The 18,879-nt window shown below is 43.3% G+C and overlaps 1 protein-coding gene across 1 annotated transcript in view; it reads right to left on the bottom strand.

Moving 5' to 3' along the window:
- Nucleotides 1–4,797: 4,797 nt before the first annotated feature.
- Srsf4 (serine and arginine rich splicing factor 4) overlaps nt 4,798–18,879 on the bottom strand; it is a 28,142-nt gene continuing 14,060 nt past the window's right edge. The window contains exons 2-6 of the mRNA XM_090335410.1: nt 12,764–12,906; nt 11,792–11,904; nt 9,321–9,535; nt 6,646–6,735; nt 4,798–6,225 (exon numbers count right to left, since the gene is read on the bottom strand). Coding sequence (XP_090191536.1) covers nt 5,469–6,225; nt 6,646–6,735; nt 9,321–9,535; nt 11,792–11,904; nt 12,764–12,906 — 1,318 coding nt within the window. The 3' untranslated portion in view covers nt 4,798–5,468. The remainder of the gene's footprint in view (nt 6,226–6,645; nt 6,736–9,320; nt 9,536–11,791; nt 11,905–12,763; nt 12,907–18,879) is intronic.

The following is an 18,879-nucleotide window of genomic DNA, read 5'->3' as shown; positions in this document are numbered from 1 at the left end:
GGAGTTGAACTCAGGGCTTGGACACTGTTCCTGAGCTTTTTTGTTCAAGGCTGGCATTCTACCACTCAAGCCACAGCTCCACTTCCAGCCTTTTGGTGGTTGATTGGAAATAAGAGTCTCAGACTTTTCTGCCTGAGCTGCCTTTGAACTGAGATCCTCAGCTCTCAGCCTCCTGAGTTGCTAGGATTACAGGTATGAGCCACCAGCACCTGGCTTTGCAGATTTAAAAAAAAAAAAATAAGTTCTTGGGGCCGGGAGTTTGGCCTAGTGGTAGAGTGCTTGCCTAGCATGCACGAAGACCTGGGTTTGATTCCTCAGTATCATATACATAGAAAAAAGCCGGAAATGGTGCTGAGGCTCAAGTGGTAGAGCTCTAGCCTTGAGAAAGTCCAAGGACAGTGCTCAGGCCCTGAGCTCAAGCCCAGGACTAGCAAAAAAAAAAATAAGTTCTTGCTGTGTGTGTGTGTGTGTGTGTGTGTGTGTGCATGCACGTGCATGTGCGCATGTGCCACAGTCTCTCTGTTGGCTTTTTTGTTCAAGGCTGGCCTGTACCACATGAGCCACACCTCCACTCAGTCTTTGCTGGTTAGTTGGAGATGAGTCTCTTGGATTTTCCTGCCCAGGCTCTTGTCAGATCTGAGCCTCCTAGGATAGTAGATAGGAGCAGGTCCTGCTTTTTCCTGCAGGCAGGTCTGGGCCTGGTCTGTGGTCCTCATCTTTATGCTTCCGGCTGTAGCTAGGATGGCAGGAATGCCAGTGTTTCTGTGAAGATGGGTGTCTCTGAGAATGTTTTTGTTTGGGCTTCCCTAGAAAATCAATCCTCGTTTTCCATTTACATACATGTACCACTGCACCCAAATATTGGCTGAAATGAAGCCTCGTGAACAAGGGGCCATCCTACAACTCATCTCTGCCTCCTGAGTAGCCAGGATGAGAAGTGAGCCCCTAGCGCCCAGCTATTATTAGATGTTGAGCTCAGGGACTCTACTTAGGCATGTGCTGTACTAATTGAACCACACCCTGACCCTGTTTATGCTTTTATTTTTAGATAGAATAGTCTTTTGCCTTTTGCCCATGGTAGACCTGGACTGTGATCTTCCCAAATGCCTCCTTTATAGTTGGAATTATAAGCACCAACCACCATCCTTGACTTGAGATGTCATTTCCTTAGTTGTTTTTTAAACTAGACTGGACTCAAACTGAATTGAGATTCTCCTAATACCCTAGTTTATTTTATGGTTGGTCATGGGGCTTCAACTCTGGGCCTGGGTGCTATCCCTGAGCTTTTCAGCTCAAGCCTACCACCGTACCCTAGAGCCACAGTGCCACTTCAGCTTTCTAGTGATTCTAGTATGAGTCTCACAGACTTTACTGCCCAGGTTGGCTTTGAACTGTGATCCTCAGATCTCAGCCTCCTGAGTAGCTAGGATTATAGACGTGAGCCACCACGCCTGGCTTCCAGTTTCTTTCAACAGACTACATGGTGCATTTTTCTCTCCTCTTACAATCTATTATTATATTCATTCATTATGGTTCTGGGGATAAAACCTAAGACCTCTCTTGGGCTATGTATACATTACCACTGAGCTATCATCCACACCTCCTCCAACTCTGCAGGCTCTGTATTTACTCTTTTTTTTTTTTTTTTTTTTGCCAGTCCTGGGCTTGAGCTCAGGGCCTGAGCACTGTCCTTGGACTTTCTCAAGGCTAGAGCTCTACCACTTGAGCCTCAGCACCACTTCCGGCTTTTTTCTATGTATGTGGTACCGAGGAATCGAACCCGGGTCTTCATGCATGCTAGGCAAGCACTTTAACCACTAGGCCAAACTCCCGGCCCCTGTATTTACTCTTTTTAAAAGTATTATTAGTCCTGGGGCTTGCTTGATCTCTGGGCCTGGGTGCTGTGTCCCTGAGCTCCTTTCAGTCAAGGCTAGCACTCTACAATTAAAGCCACTGCACCATTTCTGGCTTTTTCTGTGATTAACTGCAGGTACGGGTACGTCATGGGGCTTCCTTCCTAGGCTGGCTTTGAATTATGATCCTTAGATGTCAGTCTCTGGAGTAGCTAGGATTATAAGCATGAACCACCCGTGTCCAGTGTAGTTTCTGTATTTGAAGTGAGCTTCTTATAGACATGTAGTTGAGCCTTGCTTTTTTTTTTTTTTTTTTTTTTGCGAGTCCCAGGGCTTGAACTCAGGGCCTGAGCACTGTCCTTAGGCTTTTTCCTCAAGGCTAGTGCTCTGCCACTTGAGCCTCAGCACCACTTCTGGCTTTTTTTCTATGTATGTGGTACCGAGGAATCGAACCCAGGTCTTTGTGACGCTAGGCAAGCACTCTACCACTAGGCCAAACTCCATTTTGCTAGTCTATTTGCTTAGACTATTGACATTAAAAGCAGTTACTCAATAGTCCATCATGTCATTAGTTACTGCTGCTGCCCTTGTGTTTTCTGTAGCAGGTAGGAAAGAATGGCACATATAAATGTAAGCACTCCAAAGGGTAGGTTAGAGTGGACCTTTGGATTCCTTTGGCTGCTGACTTTTGGAAAATTTTTCAACGTGAATATTGTTTTGGCATTATGGATGTTGAATTTTGATCTCAGAGCCTCATTTTTCCAGGACACTACTGAGTCACACTGTATACATCCTCGGGGGACTCGAACTGTTTTTAAGTACAAACAAGACCAGCCTCCTGCCCCCTGGCTTCTTAGCTTATGGCATGACCTGGGTTTGTTCCGGGATAAGCCTTTGAATCTTGATCAAATGATAAAATCATCCCAAATCTTCACATTTTTTTTTTTCTTTTTGCCAGTTCTGGGCTTGGGCTCAGGACCTGAGCACTGTCCTTGGACTTTCTCAAGGCTAGAGCTCTACCACTTGAGCCTCAGCACCACTTCCGACTTTTTTCTATGTATGTGGTACTGAGGAATCGAACCCGGGTATTCGTGCATGCTAGGCAAGCACTCTACCACTAGGCCAAACTCCCAGCTCCTTCACATTGTCTTGAAGCAACTTAGAATTTTTTTTCTTTCTTCGTTGTTGGTGCCATAGTGGGGCTTGACCTCAGGCTTGGCTTTTCTTCACTATGGGCTGGTGCTTGACCCTGTGAGCCGCATACACACTTCTGGACTGAGCTAACTCAAATTGCATCTGCTGATTGGGTAGGATTACAGATGTGAGCGCCTAGCACCTTTTTCATTAAAAAAAAAAAAAATATATATATATATACACACACACACATATATATATATATCTTTTTGATGGTACTGAGGTTTGAACTTTAAGGGCCTTATGCTTACTAGGTAGGTAGGTGGTTTCATACCTAGTCAACAACTTTTTGCTTTGTAGATAAGGAGTCATCTTTAGATTTCTGTGTTTTTTTTTTTTGCCAGTCCTGGGCTTGAGCTCAGGGCCTGAGCACTGTCCTTGGACTTTCTCAAGGCTAGAGCTCTACCACTTGAGCCTGAGCACCATTTCTGGCTTTTTTCTATGTATGTGGTACTGAGGAATTGAACCCGGATCTTCGTGCATGCTAGGCAAGCACTCTACCACTAGGCCAAACTCCTAGCCCCAGATTCCTGTGGTTTTTAAAAATTAATTTTAGGAAGGCTAGATGCCACCAGCTCACATTGGTAATCCTACTGGATTACAGAATCCAGGATCACGGCTAGTTCAAATTCCAGTACTGACAAACAACAAAACACCCTTTGGTTTGACTTCCTAGTATGTTCTAGAAATTTGTTGCCAAAGTATCCCTCACAGCTACAGCACCAACTTGGGGTTACCTAAGAGCCCCTTTCCCTGGGTTACCCACCAGGTGTGGCTCTCCTCTTCCTGGTCTAGGCTGCAGGTCATCTCTACTGCACACACTATTGCTACTTTTCCTGCATCTCACACCACTGTCAGGTCAGAAACACAGATCTAATCCCAAGGGACAGAGTGACTTGTTCTCCTGAAACCAATGATTCCTTCTGACCCACCCAACATGCTAAATTTGCTTCTTGAATGCCCACCCAAACCACAGACTCCTGAGCACTACTTGTATGGCTCCCAAAGCGATGGCTTTGCTCACTGTTCCATCTATAGCCACTGGCACGACCACATCCCCCAGCTTTGGTGTCTGAGGCCCATGAAGCTCTGGCTCCCTCCTCTGGACACCCACTTTGCTGTTCTAGGCCCTGAGCACCGCACAGGCTTCCTTAGGGAAGGTGGCAGGGTGAGAGCAGAAGTCTTTCAAGCCTGCTGCAGGACTCAAGGTGTGACGAGGCACCTCAGCTTTCGTCCTACTCATCACTCCCAGGAGTCAATGATGGGGACGGATGCAGTCCTCTTCCTGTGGCTTGCATTCTGCTCCAACTCTACGGCGAGAGGACTGGGAAGGTGCAGATTGGCAGCAACTCCACTAAGAAGCACGGAACTCTGGGGATGTCCTGAGTTCCCAAATGGTCTCAAGGACAAGCTTCTTAAAGAACCCAGCCAGAATCATCAATTCTGGGAAAGTTGCTTTTATTCTGCCCGCCAAGAAAGGTCCTTTGGGATTTCTTTTGTCCCAGGGAACAAAGCTGCATGATAAAGTGAGCTTTTCATGCTGAGAACTAAGGTACATCAAGAAATGGAACTCAGGGGCTGGGATGGTGGCTTAGTGGTAGAGTGCCTGTCTAGCATGCGTGAAGCCCTAGGTTTGATGTCTCCGTACCACACACACACAACAAGCTGAAGTGGTGCTGTAGCTCAAGTAGTAGAGTGCTAGCTTTGAGTAAAAGAAGCTCAAGAACAAAAACAAAGCAACTCAGATAAAGCACTTGTAATTTTGTCAAGCAAAAATAGTCTTTATTCAAATTTAATGGAAACAGGGGCCACTATACTTTGCAAGACGGGGAAAAATAAAATTAAAAAAAATTCTTTTCTTTTCTTTTTAATATAAAACAATATAATCACAATACCAGAATATGGAACTCTACAGTTTGTTTTCTATGGTTACTGCAGGTGTCAATTTTCCTCAACTGTGCTATTCACAACTTCATTAAGTTCAAAAGTATGAAACCAAAGTGGTAGGAAACTGAAGACTTAGCACTTTCACTAATGGCATACATCACAGGGTGTCAATCCAAGGGCAAATGGTTGAACTCACCATACCTACCTATGCCACTGCCAGTCCAGCCTGAAAGCCATCCAGGTTCTAAGCTCCTGGAGGCCAGACCAGTCCTGGAAGCCAAGGCATTTTGGATATTCTACTGTGAGCCGTGAGTAAAGGGGGTTGGTTCATAGATTTTTTTTCAGTCGAGCAGGAAGGCCTGGTGCCAGGAGGCTTTACTGAGAGGAAGCACTTAGATTTAACAATTATAGACACACCATTAGGGGGTTAAAAATGTACAGCAGTGACGTAGGTTCTACTTCAATCACCTGTGCTACGGCTACCAAACATGTACAAAAGACTCCTCGGGTAGTTCCAGCTGCGGTCGTAGCCAGTTAGTGGGACCTGGATCTAGACCGGGATGCCGACCTCGAAGCAGACCGGGACCGGGACTTGGATCGAGAGCGGGTTTTTGAAGCTGATTTTGATCTGGAGCGTGATTCTGATGGGAGGTTTGGTTTTGATTTGGAATTAGATCTTGATCTGGACCGGGCCTCGGGCTGAGGCCCAGCATTCTCACTCTCCCCCTTGCCTTCCCTCTGACCAGATTCCGACTTGCTGTGCTCTCGCTCCTTGGACACAGAGCGGGAAGGCGACCTGGACTGAGAGCGGTCCGTGTCTTCCTTCTTCTTCTTCTTGCTGCTTCCCGCTTTGCTATCTCGCTTGCTGCTGCGCTTCCTGCTCCGCTCGCTCTTGCTGCGGGAGCGACTGCGGCTGCGGCTCTCCTCCCGGCTCCTCTTCCTGCCCTTCCTCTTGTCCTTGCTCTTGCTGCGGGAGCGGCTGCGGCTCTTGAGGGTGCTCTTCTCCTTGCTTCCGCTCCTGCTCACACGCTTCCCCTCCTCTACCCTCCTCTCCTGACTTCGGCTCCTACTTTTACTTTTATGCCGGCTGGGACTGCGGCTCTTGGGTTTGCCAGCGCTGCTGTTGTTCTGGATCTTGTCCTCGGCGTGGTCTTTACTCTTGCTGCGGCTCTTGTGGATGCTGCGGCTGCGGCTGCGGCTCTTGTCTTTGCTAGGGCTCCGGCTTTTTTCCTTCTTGCGACTGCGGCTCTGGCTGCGGCTGCGGCTCTTGCTCCGGGAGTGGGAGCCTGACCTGAGGAGATACGAGGTTGCTCTGTCACAAGGGTCTTGACTTCATGCTAATCAGGAGGTAAAAAACTCAAGGGGGCTGAATGTTGGTGGCTGTCACCTGTAATCCTAGTTACTCAGAAGGCTGCGATCTGAGGACTACAGTTCTAAGCCAGCCCAAACAGTAAACTCCTTGAGTCTCAACTCCAATAACTACTCAGAAAAAGTCAGAAGTGGTGTTGTGGCTCAAGTGGTAGAGTAGCCAGCCTTGGGTAAAAGAGGCTTAGGGACAGCGCCCCAGCCCGGACTGGAGGGGACAAGGATTGCTCTCTGCACAGCAATTCTAGTGTAGTGCTAGAAAGGCTGGGACTAAGAGGGTGGGTCGTGCAGGAGAGCTGAGGTGCAAGTGGTCCTGTGACCTTCTGGTGTGGCAGGGCAGACCCACCTGGATCGGGACCGGCTCTTAGAATGACTGCTTTTGCTGCTGCCACTTCGACTTCTGCTCTTCCGGGAATGTCTACTGCGAGAGCGGGACCTTGTGGAGAAAAAATATTTTGTTTAATTTATATTTTTGTGTGCTGGTCCTGGGTCTTAATTCAGGGGCTGGGCACAATCCCTGAGATTTTTTTGTTCAAGGCTCATGCTCTACTACCTGTGGTTAACTAAAAAGGTAAGGGTTGCACTGAATTTCCTGCTCTAACTGCAATCCTTAGATCTGGCTCCTGACTCACAGGTGTGAGCCACTGTGCTGGGTGAACGGGAGGCTAACTGACTAGAGCCTAATCAAAACCAACCCATGGTGTGTTCAAGCCCACAGAACCAGTCTCCCACACACATGTGTATGGCTTCCCAGAAACTTTGACTTGCTTCTAGACTGGACACCTTTTGTCATCAGTTCCTAAGTGTCATCTATGCCACTGTGATTTGCTCAATCTCTCATACAAGAAACCATAGCTGTCGTCCACGCCATCATTCCATACATTGGTGAGTCTGCCTCTGTATGTTTCGTAGTCTGTCCACTTCCCTTTCCTGGCACCTTGCGAGAGCCTCCCAGTTCACCTTTTTGCAAATATTCCTGCCCTTTATCTCTACTCCCCCTTTCTTGAACTTCTCCCTCAGGCTCCTGGTACTATGGCTTGAACACAGTTTCCTGCTCTCGGTTGGCATTTTTGCTAAAGGCTGGCACTCTGTTACTTGAGTCCAGCATTTTGCTGGTTAGTTGAAGATAGAATCTTGAGGATTTTTCAGTGGTATGGTGGCTCATGCCTGTAATCCTAGCTTCTCAGGAGGCTGAGATTTGAGGATCAAGGTTCAAAGCCACAGGCACAAAAGGACCTGAGACTCTCCAATTAGCCTCTAGAAAGAGCTCAGGGACAGTGCCCAAGCTGAGATTAAAAAAAAAAAAAAAAAAAAAAGAATCTTGAGGATTTTCATACTATGACTATTAACTCAGGTACCTGAGCAGTTAGGATTGTAGACATGAGCCACCTGCATCCAGCCATCCAGCCTTACCATTCTTGGACATACATTCAAGAGAAGATCATGCAGAGCACCAGTAGTTCATGCCTGTAATCCTAGCTACTCAGGAGGCTGAGATCTGAGAACCACAGTTCAAAGCCAGTCTGGGTAGGAAAGCCTGAGAGAATCGTATCTCCAATTAACTACCAAGAAGCCAGAAGTAGAACTGTGGCTCAAGTGGTATAGCACCAGTTTTTGGGCAGGGGAGGGGGGAGGGAAAAGGGGTGAGGAAGGGGAGGGAAAGAGAGGGAGAGAAGGGAGAGAACAAGTAGGACTGGCACATACACAAAAAAGGATGAAACTAATTTTTACAACTCTTTTAAATAGCAGAAAAAGATTGACAGACATACACACAAAAGAGAAACAAAGGAGAAATATTATTAAAACCAGAAGGTGAGGCATACAGATAACTCATGAACTGGTATGTCATCTTTTATGTTTCAAAGTGACTACAAGGAAAAGTATGGGGAAATAGTAAAGTATACTCACACACAAAAAAACAAAATCAAAATACAGAAGACTGAAAACAGGAGCTGCTAATGTGAACGGCTCCCCAAAGATCTTGGTCAACACAATCTAAGCATTAAACGAGTATAATAAGCAACCTGAGGCTCATGCCTGTAATTCTAGCTTCTTAGGAGGACCCTGAGGTGGTTCAAAGGTAGCCCAGGCAACAAAGTCTGTGAGACTTCATTTCTATTAACCAATAAAAAGGTGGTTTCGAAGGTATTGCTTAAATGGTTCCTTGCTAGGTCAAAAGTCAAGTACCAGGCTCTGAATTCAGGCTCCATTATAGCAAAAGGGACAATTACTATTCATGCATGCATCACCGAGTTATGAAACAGGAAGCAGCCTTTCTAAAGTATGCCCCTTTTCTAATGTCTCTAAATCAGCTATGAGAATACAGAACATATGGGGGACAGGATAAAAGGAGTTAAATGTTGTGATGATGGTGCAGTCATCAGATTCTAACCAATATCCCCGTTTCTTCAACATAAATCCTGAGAGCCTCCCACTCATTCTTATCTCCAGCCTTCAGCCTGCCTTTGTCTCTGCAAGAAAGGCTCCTTCTTGCACTAGCCACCATCTCCAGCTTTGCTTTTTGGGCTCAATATCTATGAATGTCATAGCCTTCAGTTTAGGTGCGCTGAGTGCATGCCTTCAAAGAATCTGTGATCGTGACAAGCATTTGCTTACTGTCTTTCTCCAGTGAAGGAAGGTTCAGCTGTGACTCCCCTAGTGTTTCTGGCCAACTGGGAGAGCAGTGACCAAACACAATCACCTCTTTACCCCCCAGTATCTCATACATCTGCAAGAATCACCAGTACTCTCCATGGGTCCTTACCATGTATCAGGGGCCATGTGTGCTCATGTGAATCTGTGAAAAGCCACCAATTTCTGTCTCAGAGAAAGGACTTTACCTCTATCGATACTTGTGACATAAGAGACCAGGAGCTTTACAAACAAATGTTCAGTCCAAAGTTCTGAGTTATTGAACCAGAGGGAATTGTCCTATTGAGAACCTGACAGGGGCACATCAGTGAGGATCTGTTGCTGGTTAACAAGCAGAGAGTGACAACACACAGACCACGTCCACAGTACCTTGAGTGACTTCGGCTTCTGGAGTAAGACCGGCGTCGTCTAGAACCAGGCTTGTCTTCCACTAATCTAATTTTTCTGCCATTAACTTCGGTTCCATCCAACTTTTCCAAAGCTCTTTTCATATCAGAGTAAGATACAAACTCAATCACCCCTTCATTTTTGCGTTCCTTGTGCGCATCAGCATAGGTTACTTCTCCTGCTTGACGCATATAATCCTAAGGGGGAAAAAAAGTCCTTCAATGTTTAAGGATTCTTTCTGTTAAAATATTTAAGGCAATCAGGTGAAATTTTTTTTTTCCTTTAAGAAATGTCAGCTTTCTTCCCATCAACTACTTAGTCAAGCTCTTTTTAGCACTGGGTATTAGGTACATGATAAAGACTATAAGTATTAGATTGAGGCTGGTTCTGACCTCAAGGTCCTCTTCATGGAAGGGATTGCAGATGTGCACCAGTACTCCAGCAGCAAGTCTTTTTACATGCCATACTCTATGCCCATGGAGATATTGACAAGATGTAAGCAAATGCATAAAGAAATTATAAAATTAGCCTCCAAACGGTCTTTAAAAGTTACTTTTTTTTGGCCATTCCTAGGGCTTGAACTCAGGGCCTGGGCATTGTCCTTGAGCTTTTTCAAGGCAAGTGCTCTACCACTAGAGCCACAGCACCACCTTCAGCCTTTTCTGTATAGGTGATATGAAGGAATCAAACCCAGGGCATGCTAGGCAAGCACTCTACCTCTAGGCCATGCTCCCAGCCCAAAAGATTATTATTATTATTTTTTTGGTCTGTTGTAGGGCTTGAACTCTGGGCCTGGGCATTGTCCTCAAAGTCTTCAGCTCAAGGCTAAGGGCCCTATCCCTCGAGCCACAGCTCTACTTGTAGTTTTTTCTTTTGTTCTTGTCCTGAGCTTGAAATGAGGACCCAGGCTCTACCCCTGAGTTTTTTTTTACTCAAGGCTAGTGCTCTAACACTTGTGCCACAGCTCCACTTCTGGCCTTTTCTGAGTAGCTTATTGAGGTTAAGAGTTTCAGATTTTTCTGTCTGGGCTAGATCTTGGTTTTCTGAGAAAGATTATGGTGTGAGCCACCAATACTTGGTTATATTTTATAGTCTCACTGGTGGACAATCTGTTAGGAGCTGCTAGAATGCTCAAGGCTGACATAGGACTAGAAAAACTCCATAGTGGGTGCCAGGAGCCCAGCTCTTCTGCCAAGACTAGCTGTATAATTTAAGCTTTCCTGGAGCTTTTTTTCTTTTTGGTGCCAGTCCTGGGCTTGAGCTCAGGGCCTGAACACTGTCCTTGGACTTTTTCAAGGCTAGAGCTCTACCACTTGAGCCTCAGCACCACTTCTGGCTTTTTTCTATGTATGTGGTACTGAGGAATCGAACCTGGGTCTTCATGCATGCTAGGCAAGCACTCTACCATTAGGCCAAACTCCCGGCCCCAGGAGCTTATGTTTTTTTACCTGCAAGTTATTGGGCAAGTTTTAAAAAATTGCTTTAAGATGATATAAATGTAAAGGATCTCTACTCTTTCCTGGCCTAAATATACTCATTCATTTGACAAAGGACAACTTATTTATTGGTCAACTAAAAAGGTGAGAAGTGACAGGTTTGCCTAAGCTATCCAGTTTAGGACACTAGTCAGTAAGTATTTCTCCTTATATATGGAGGTTAACCAATACTGTACTCAAAATAAGCTGCATTGTACTAGATGGTCAATGCAATAGTAAACTCCATATCCATCCACCCATGCATGTATGCATGCTAGGGACTGAACCTAAGCCCTCATGAATGTTAGGTTCTAATACTGAACTACCTCCCCAACTGAGGACCTTAACTTTTTCTTTTTTGCCAGTGTTGGGGCTTGAACTCAGGGCTGAGCACTGTCCCTGGGCTTTCTCAACGCTAGAGCCATAGCACCACATCCAGCTTTTTCTATGTATGTGGTACAACAAAATCAAATCCAGATCTTCATGCATGCTAGACAAGCACTCTACCACTAGGCCAAACTCAGGCCCAGGACCTTAACTTTAACACCAAAATTCTTCCAGCTAAACATTCCCTGAACAACAAATCTTACAGAAGAATATGGGCTGGACAGTAAATAATTACCTATAAGGGCCTATGCCAGAAGCTGACATACCTTGTAGTTATTGTTTCCAGTAACATGGTGGTGCCCCTACCTCTTTTAATTGGTGAAAAACCACCCTAGCATCTCCTTATAACACTGTCTACTTAGGGAAAAGCTACATGTAATAAAAGTTTAAGATGGGTAGTCCTGCCAAAGTGGAGGTTGGTGTCCTTGTACTAGCTGTTTTTCACTGGATGATTTCCCTACGAACATGTTCTGGTGAGGCTTTCAACATGTAGTACTATTACGTTTTGCCATTTCTGGCCTGCATGAATTTACCTGTTTTCTAATCTTACTCCTGCCCAACTTTACCCCAGAAAGTTAACAAGGCCCAAACCTTTAGGTCTTGCCAGCTGCACCGACTTGACAAATTCTCCACAATAAGTCTGTACTCTGTGCGCGTGGGAGGGCCATATTTATCTCGGCCACTTCTTCTATAACCATATCCACCTTTGGAAGGTTCAAACACATACAATTACTTTAGTGGAGGCAAAGGAAAAGATGACACAGCACATACTCCCATTAAAATCTTACTCCCACCACCCCAAACATTTTTAATTTTAGTCCCACCCTTAATTCTAAACTAGATTTCAAAAAAAATCTATGAGTTAAACACGAAAATGTAATTTACAAACATGAAAATTTAATTTACAAAGTTTTAAGTATATATATTAACATTTACATTTAAAATTAACATGCATAAAGGTATCAGTAATTTGATAACTTAAATTACTAAATCAGTTACTACTGTTACTCACAGTGATTAAAGTTTTTGTCAGTATTTTAAATGAAAAAAGGTTGTCAGGCACCTATTTCAGTTTAATCCCATCTGTGTCTAAACCCTGGGATCCTCACCACCCAGGTCTAATGGGGAGAGGCTGCGGTCGTCACATGGCTTCCTGTTTTTGGTCAGCCAAGGGCCACAAAGGTTCAAAGAGCCACGCATGGAAAGGTAACCCAAGTCAGCAAATGGAACAGGCAGTCATCTTAGCCTCAAAGGATTCTTTTAATTAAAACATTGAGGTCTTTGTTAAATCTATGTTAAACAATTGCATTACAGAGAAAAAAACAACACAGACACATCATTAAACACATTTATAAAGTATTAAAACAAGTAATTTATCATTTAGTAAAAATTAAACATTATCAAAGATGTTTATTTGTAATTCTACATTTAAAATATACCAAATTTATCAAGGCAATGGTTTACAAACATCAATATACTTAAATATGACATTAATTACTATAAAAATTAGTAATTAGTAACAAAATCACATCATTGGCACAAATATGCCCTTTAAATGCTTACTGCGTCCAGAACCGTAACTGCCATCTCGCCGTGGGCCACGGGCATGCTCAACAATTACTCTTTCACCACAAAGGTCTTTGCCATTGAGTTCATAAACAGCATCATCTGCATCACGCAGATCATCAAACTCCACAAAACCATACCTACAAGAGAGCAAACAAAACTCCAGTTGGTACCCCTTTGACATTCAGGTTCTCTAACATTTAAGAGAAATCAATGAGGTTCATGCTTAGCACAGATTAGCTGGGGTTTGCAAACTAAGGTCAGCTTTCTGAAACTGTTCTATTTTGTGCCAATAGGCATTATAAAACTTCTGTAAGAAGACCCTTGCTTTCTATCAGGGAGAAGGCTAGGTAAGTTTTGATCCCTAAGTGGTTAGAAGCATCTGTAACCACTTCCAGAGATGCTTGGTTTAAGATACACTATTAGAGCCCCACAAGATCAAGTATTTGCTTTGCTTTTTTCAACATACCATATAAAAATGTACTTTTTTAGCTCTAAAAGTGGTATCTTAGACAATAGTCAGTCCTACATTCAGGCACCATTGTACTACTAAAATCATACTTAAAGTAACACCACAGGTAAACATCACAGTTTCTTAAAGCTCCTCTGTGCAAGAAAGTTCCTGTTTCTCTACTTAGACAAATAAGTCATGAGTAAATAAACTGTTCTAGAAATGGTTAACAACAAAAACAAATCAAAACAGAAAAAAAAAATCGGGAGCCAGATGCTGGTGGCTCACGCCTATAATCCTTGCTACTCAGGAGGCTGAGATCTGAGATCAGGTTGGAAGCCAGCCCAGGCAGAAAAGACTGTGAGACTCTTATCTCCCAAAAACCCCCCCAGAAAACCAGAAGTAGAGTTGTGGCTCAAAGTGGTAAGAGTGCCAAGTCTTGAGAAAAAAACTCAGGAACAACACCCAGGCTCTGATTTCAAATTACATCCCCTCCCCAAACCAAAAACCAAACCTGTAGCTATTTACTTCCCTATAAAATTTCAAACTCAATTCCTTGAACTTTTGAATAGGCTGAACTTACATGTCACTACACAAACTTCTTTACAAAGCACTGCCAGCAATTTTCCAGCAGAGATGATGGCTTACCACACATGGGGTAACCCCTCAAACCTCATTAACTCCTACTAAAGAGAATATAATCAAGCAAAGTCTACAAGATACTGGAGTTTTAAATCCCCATTCCCTATATGGGAAATAGAAAATATTTCCTTTTTATTTCTCTCAACCTCAACCCTGTCATACTAAAAGAATTCTCACGGGGGGGGGGGGGGAGAGGGATTTATAGGGTAAACACCTTGTAAATTATGTTATCAATAAATACTTGGTTTGGTCTATCAGAATAACACATTAAAAAGACTATCCTTATGATTATATATGATTATTGTTATTTTTGGTAGTGGTACGGGGGTTTCAACTCAGGGTCTCCGGCTTGCTTGGTTTTCTTGCTCAGGTGGTACTCTACCACTTGAGCCATGCTTCCAGCCCAGCTTTTTGCCGTTTATTTCAGAAATGGAGTGTCACACTATTTTTTGGCCTGGGTGAACTTTGGGCAACAGTTCTCTAGATCTCAGCTTTCTGAGCAGGATGACAGGCTTGAGCTACTAATGCCTATAATACAAATCATTTTACTGACCCTACCTAATCACAAGCAATTCTTTTAGCCTGACAAGTCTATGCAGAGGCACAAAGTGTTTCTCTTCATGTAAACACACTGACACTAGGTACAAGTACTTGCCAAGGGTTCATTCTGCCTGCTACTGACAAAATGACTTGTTTTCTTCCTTTTTGAAAAGGAAGACTTGAAAAGGACTGGTCTTGAGCTTCCAATCCTCATGTCGCTAAGCCACCTGGGTGCTCAGATTACAGATGTGCACCACCATGCTTGACTACTGAAGTTTCTTGATCATTTGATACTAAGTACATGTTGACAGAACTCAGATTGCTTACATTCTGCTTTGCTAGAGTTCTTTTCCTATAAGTCTCTCAAGGTGATAAGGTGCAGGTCATAGTCCTAGAGTTCTTTATGCTAAAATACTCAGTGGCATGTAGACTTTTGAGTTGCTGAATCTCAACTCTAGACACACCTGGCTACCTAATAGGAAGTCCTTTGCAGAAACAGTTCAGAAGTCACCTGGCCCAATTTATGGGCTGTAAAGTATCTTAAAAACAGTTTCATGGTTCTACAGGCCAGAACTGTGGAGAGCTTTTAAGAATGATTTTGAACATCTGACAAGGTATTTGAATGGGTTAAGTGTCTCGAAATCACTCTTGTTATGCTATTATTTTCAGAGATGAAAAAAAAAACCTAAAAAAAATCTAATTAATTTGGCTTATGCTTGGTCTGGTCTGTGATCTATTCAGGTAGATCATAAAATACCAAAAAGAAAAAGAAGTAGAATTGTCAAGACCACTAACTGCTGGGCAGTTTTGTTCATACCATCACTGCACTGGGTACCAAGTAACACTAAGTTGAGGAATGAATGAAACACTGAACATGAAATGGACACAATGAAATGGCCTTCCTCCCTAAAGGGCACCCAGAACTCATATAGTATGGGATCATAATAGCACTGATTCCTGAGGAGTAAACACATGCAACCAGTTGAGGGTTGTAAGAATCAAGGATGGCAAAATGCAAGACCCCTAAGTTCTACAGGGCAACCAAGAGGGAAAGCTCAGTTTTTGCTGATGCTTCTGCCTGGCTGACAGGCAGAATTCATTCTGATTTTCAAGAAAAGCACAAGAGGAGGTGCAATCATTTAAAAGTAAAAACATGCAGACATAACAGTCAAGGGGTAACTTGTCAATAACACTTTCTCTGAGGAAAATGGTCCCTACTACCTTTCCCTAATTTTTGTTCTAACAAATACGTCACTTAGTAACTAAATTTAGGGTGGGGATAATCCAAGCCACTTTATTGAAATAGCTGACTTAAAGGTCCAACTTATTTCACAGAAAAAAAAAAGGGGGAGCTGGGTGCAGTGGCTCACATCTGTAATTCTACTTACTTAGGAAGCTGAGATCTGAGGATCACAATTCAAAGCCAACCTAGGCACTAAAGAATGTGAGATTCTTATTTCAGTTAATCACTAGAAAATGGGAAGTGGGGTGTGGCTCAAGGCACAGAGTTCAAGTCCTATGATCCACCAAAAAAAAAAAAAAAAAAAAGAAAAAAGGCTACTCTATAAAAAGTTGCAAAATCTTGAGATTCAATGTCAAAGCCTAGTTCAAGGATCAAATCAGGTACCTGACTGTCACTTCTCTCTGTCACTGACATGCTAAGAAGGTATAGAGAATGGAAATAGCAGCTCCATTACAAAAATCCACACCTGGTAAGAGCCTCCCATTCTGACAGTAAAGTTAACAGCAGGTATGCTGTTGCTTCTATCAAATTACTGTTTACTCAGGTCTGCTTTCGTTGAATAATTCTAATGAACAGATCACCTAAGTAAGGCAGAAGACCAGATTGATAATAATAAAAAAAATCAATTAGCATTTATTAAGTAATCTCTTATTTCAATGTTATTACCACCTTATTTAGTATTTGTAGCATACAAGAGCCAGGAACTATTGTCCCTATTTCATAGATGAGAAGCTAACGGTATTTAATGATTAAGAATTATTTTACTTCTTTGGATAGTTTGTGAATGAAAGAGCTATACCACCTATCTGAAAGGTTTCTTCTTAACATCCAAAGCACAGCAGATAAATAAACTTTTACTACTTTGGTTTAAGGAGGGATTCGTGTCCATGTGCGTGCTTGCGCGCGTGCGTGCGTGAGTGTGTGTGTGTGTGTGTGTGTGGTGGTGGTGGTGGTGTATTGGGGCCTGAACTTAAGGCCTAGGTGCCAATCCTTAAGCTTTTTCACTCAGGGCTGGTAGTCTACCAACTGAATGCAGCTTCATGTCTAGCTTTTTGGTGACTGATTAATTCGAGATCAGAGCCTTATGGACTTTCTTGCCCTGGCTGGTTTCAAATTGCAATCTTCAGATCTCAGCCTCCTGAGTGGCTAGGATTATAGATATGAATCATTAGCCCAGATCAAGGAAGGAAAAACTTCAAAATTTGGCAAGCTGGACAAAAAAGGTAGCAGGCAAAGGTACTGGGATGAATTTTTAATTTCTATCATGTACAATGGTCTCAGTATTTGCTTTATTTAAACAGTTTAAGTCCTTGAGTTGCTTTTAGTTCCTTCAGGAAATTAAGCTCTTTCTGTTCACTAATAATAGTCTTGTAAAAATGAACTTAAATGCCCTTCTAATGCTTTGTAGCAAACTAACATGAAACTAGTTTCTTTTCTCAAAAACTAGTCTTGTTTGAAACTTTTGTCAAAGCACAGGAGTGGTAAGACAAAATGCATACACAGATGTATATACGACTATGTACATGAATACAGATTTCTGGAGGGACCTGAATAAGAGTCCCAAAATACAACCCGAGAGCTAAACATCCCTAACTATAAGACATTCTTCCTTTCTCTATTCTAGTAAAAACAAACAATGCTTTTTTGTAATACTAATATTAGGAGAATGGAGAAATCAAGAATGAATTTAAGACCAATATGTAAAGGCCCTACAAAGTAGGATTGATAAACTAAACCAAACCTCCAAACCAAAGCCCCCCCCAAGCATGCCTCAAGCTTACTCTCAGATGAGTCTTCCCAGCTTTCTCCATAATACACGACAGAAAGCAGAACTTAAGACATGTAGGGTATTTTTATTTCAACAGCAACAACAACACACACAAAAAAAATCCTCTTCTAGTTACCGATATTGCCTCTCCCCAGGGTGTTTTTGATTGGTCCTGCTTACAGGACAAATTTAAGAGTGAGGGGAAGAGTAAGTTGCTTCAACTTTCCTTATTAAAAAAGAAACAAAGAAAGCATCATGATCCTAACCATGAAGGGTACATGGACATTACAAAGTGAAAGCCATGTTGAATTTCGTGGGATATCCTAGTTCAGCCTTTTCTGGGGTTGGTACTAGGGCTTGAACTCAGGGCACCTTGTGCCAGGACACCTCTAGCCTGCTTTTGAGCTGGCATTTTGTGCTAGTACTGGAACTTGAACTCAAGGTTCTGTGCTTTTACTTTATTTGAGCCACAACCATACTTGTGGCAAAATTTTTGCTGGTTAAGTGGAGGTAAGTTTCACAATCTTTCTTGCCCAGGCTGGATTGGAACTGCAATCCTCAGATCTTAGCCTCCTGAAAGTTAGGATCATAGGTGTGAGGTACCAGCACCAGGCTTGGGCTCGTTATTTTTGAAATAGGGCCTCACTGTCCATGTGTTTGTGCCAGGATCCATCTATGTCAGGCTTCCTGTAATTGCCAGGAGAACAGGCAAACACCACATGTCCTGCTCACTTGAGATCTGAGAACCTGTCTACTGATATCTTCCCATTGTCAGCCTCCCAAGCAGCTAGGATTATCAGCCTGGGCCACAGCACCAGAATTTGAGCCACTTCCGGCTTTTTCTGTATGTGGTACTGAGGAATCAAGCCCCAGGCTACATGCATGCTAGACAAGCACTCTACCATAGCTACTTTCCCAACCCCAGAGACAAGGTCTCTAATTCTCCTGCCCTGCCATCTAGGTGCTGGGAGTACAGATGTGTGCCTGGATTTACTCAGTTTTGTACCCTGTGCAATGCTCTGTCTATAGTCTTCCTCATGATGGCACACTTGACATACTGGCTCATCTATCAGCCAGAACTCTGGCAAGATACAAATATTATCACGTTTCAAACTAATGTTCTCCAAGACTTAAAAGAAACGTTAAACCATACTTCTTCAACAAGCACTATCATTCAAGCTCATACTGCTGCCAAACAGGCTCTCTCTGATCCTAATACCCAATACATAGTCCAGACCGTTAGACCTGCGCTCTCCTTTCTATGTTCTCCTGAAGAGGGTGTAGAGTTTACTCCACCCTCATCAGAATGGCTTTAAGGCACCAAAGCCATTCTTCTGATATCTTCACTGATCAGAAGACTAGAGGACAGGACCCCCTGAGCAGTGACAGGCATGGTGTGACTGAGGGGTGTGTGTGTTCGAAACCTGAACCTGTAGGGAGTGGCTACGAGGAGCAGGAAAAGCAAGCCT

Source organism: Megascapheus bottae, chromosome 6, assembly GCF_031878675.1.
Source record: "Megascapheus bottae isolate mThoBot1 chromosome 6, mThoBot2.hap1, whole genome shotgun sequence".
Classification (NCBI taxonomy): Eukaryota; Metazoa; Chordata; class Mammalia; order Rodentia; family Geomyidae; genus Megascapheus; species Megascapheus bottae.
This window is presented reverse-complemented; position numbering and strand designations above follow the sequence as displayed.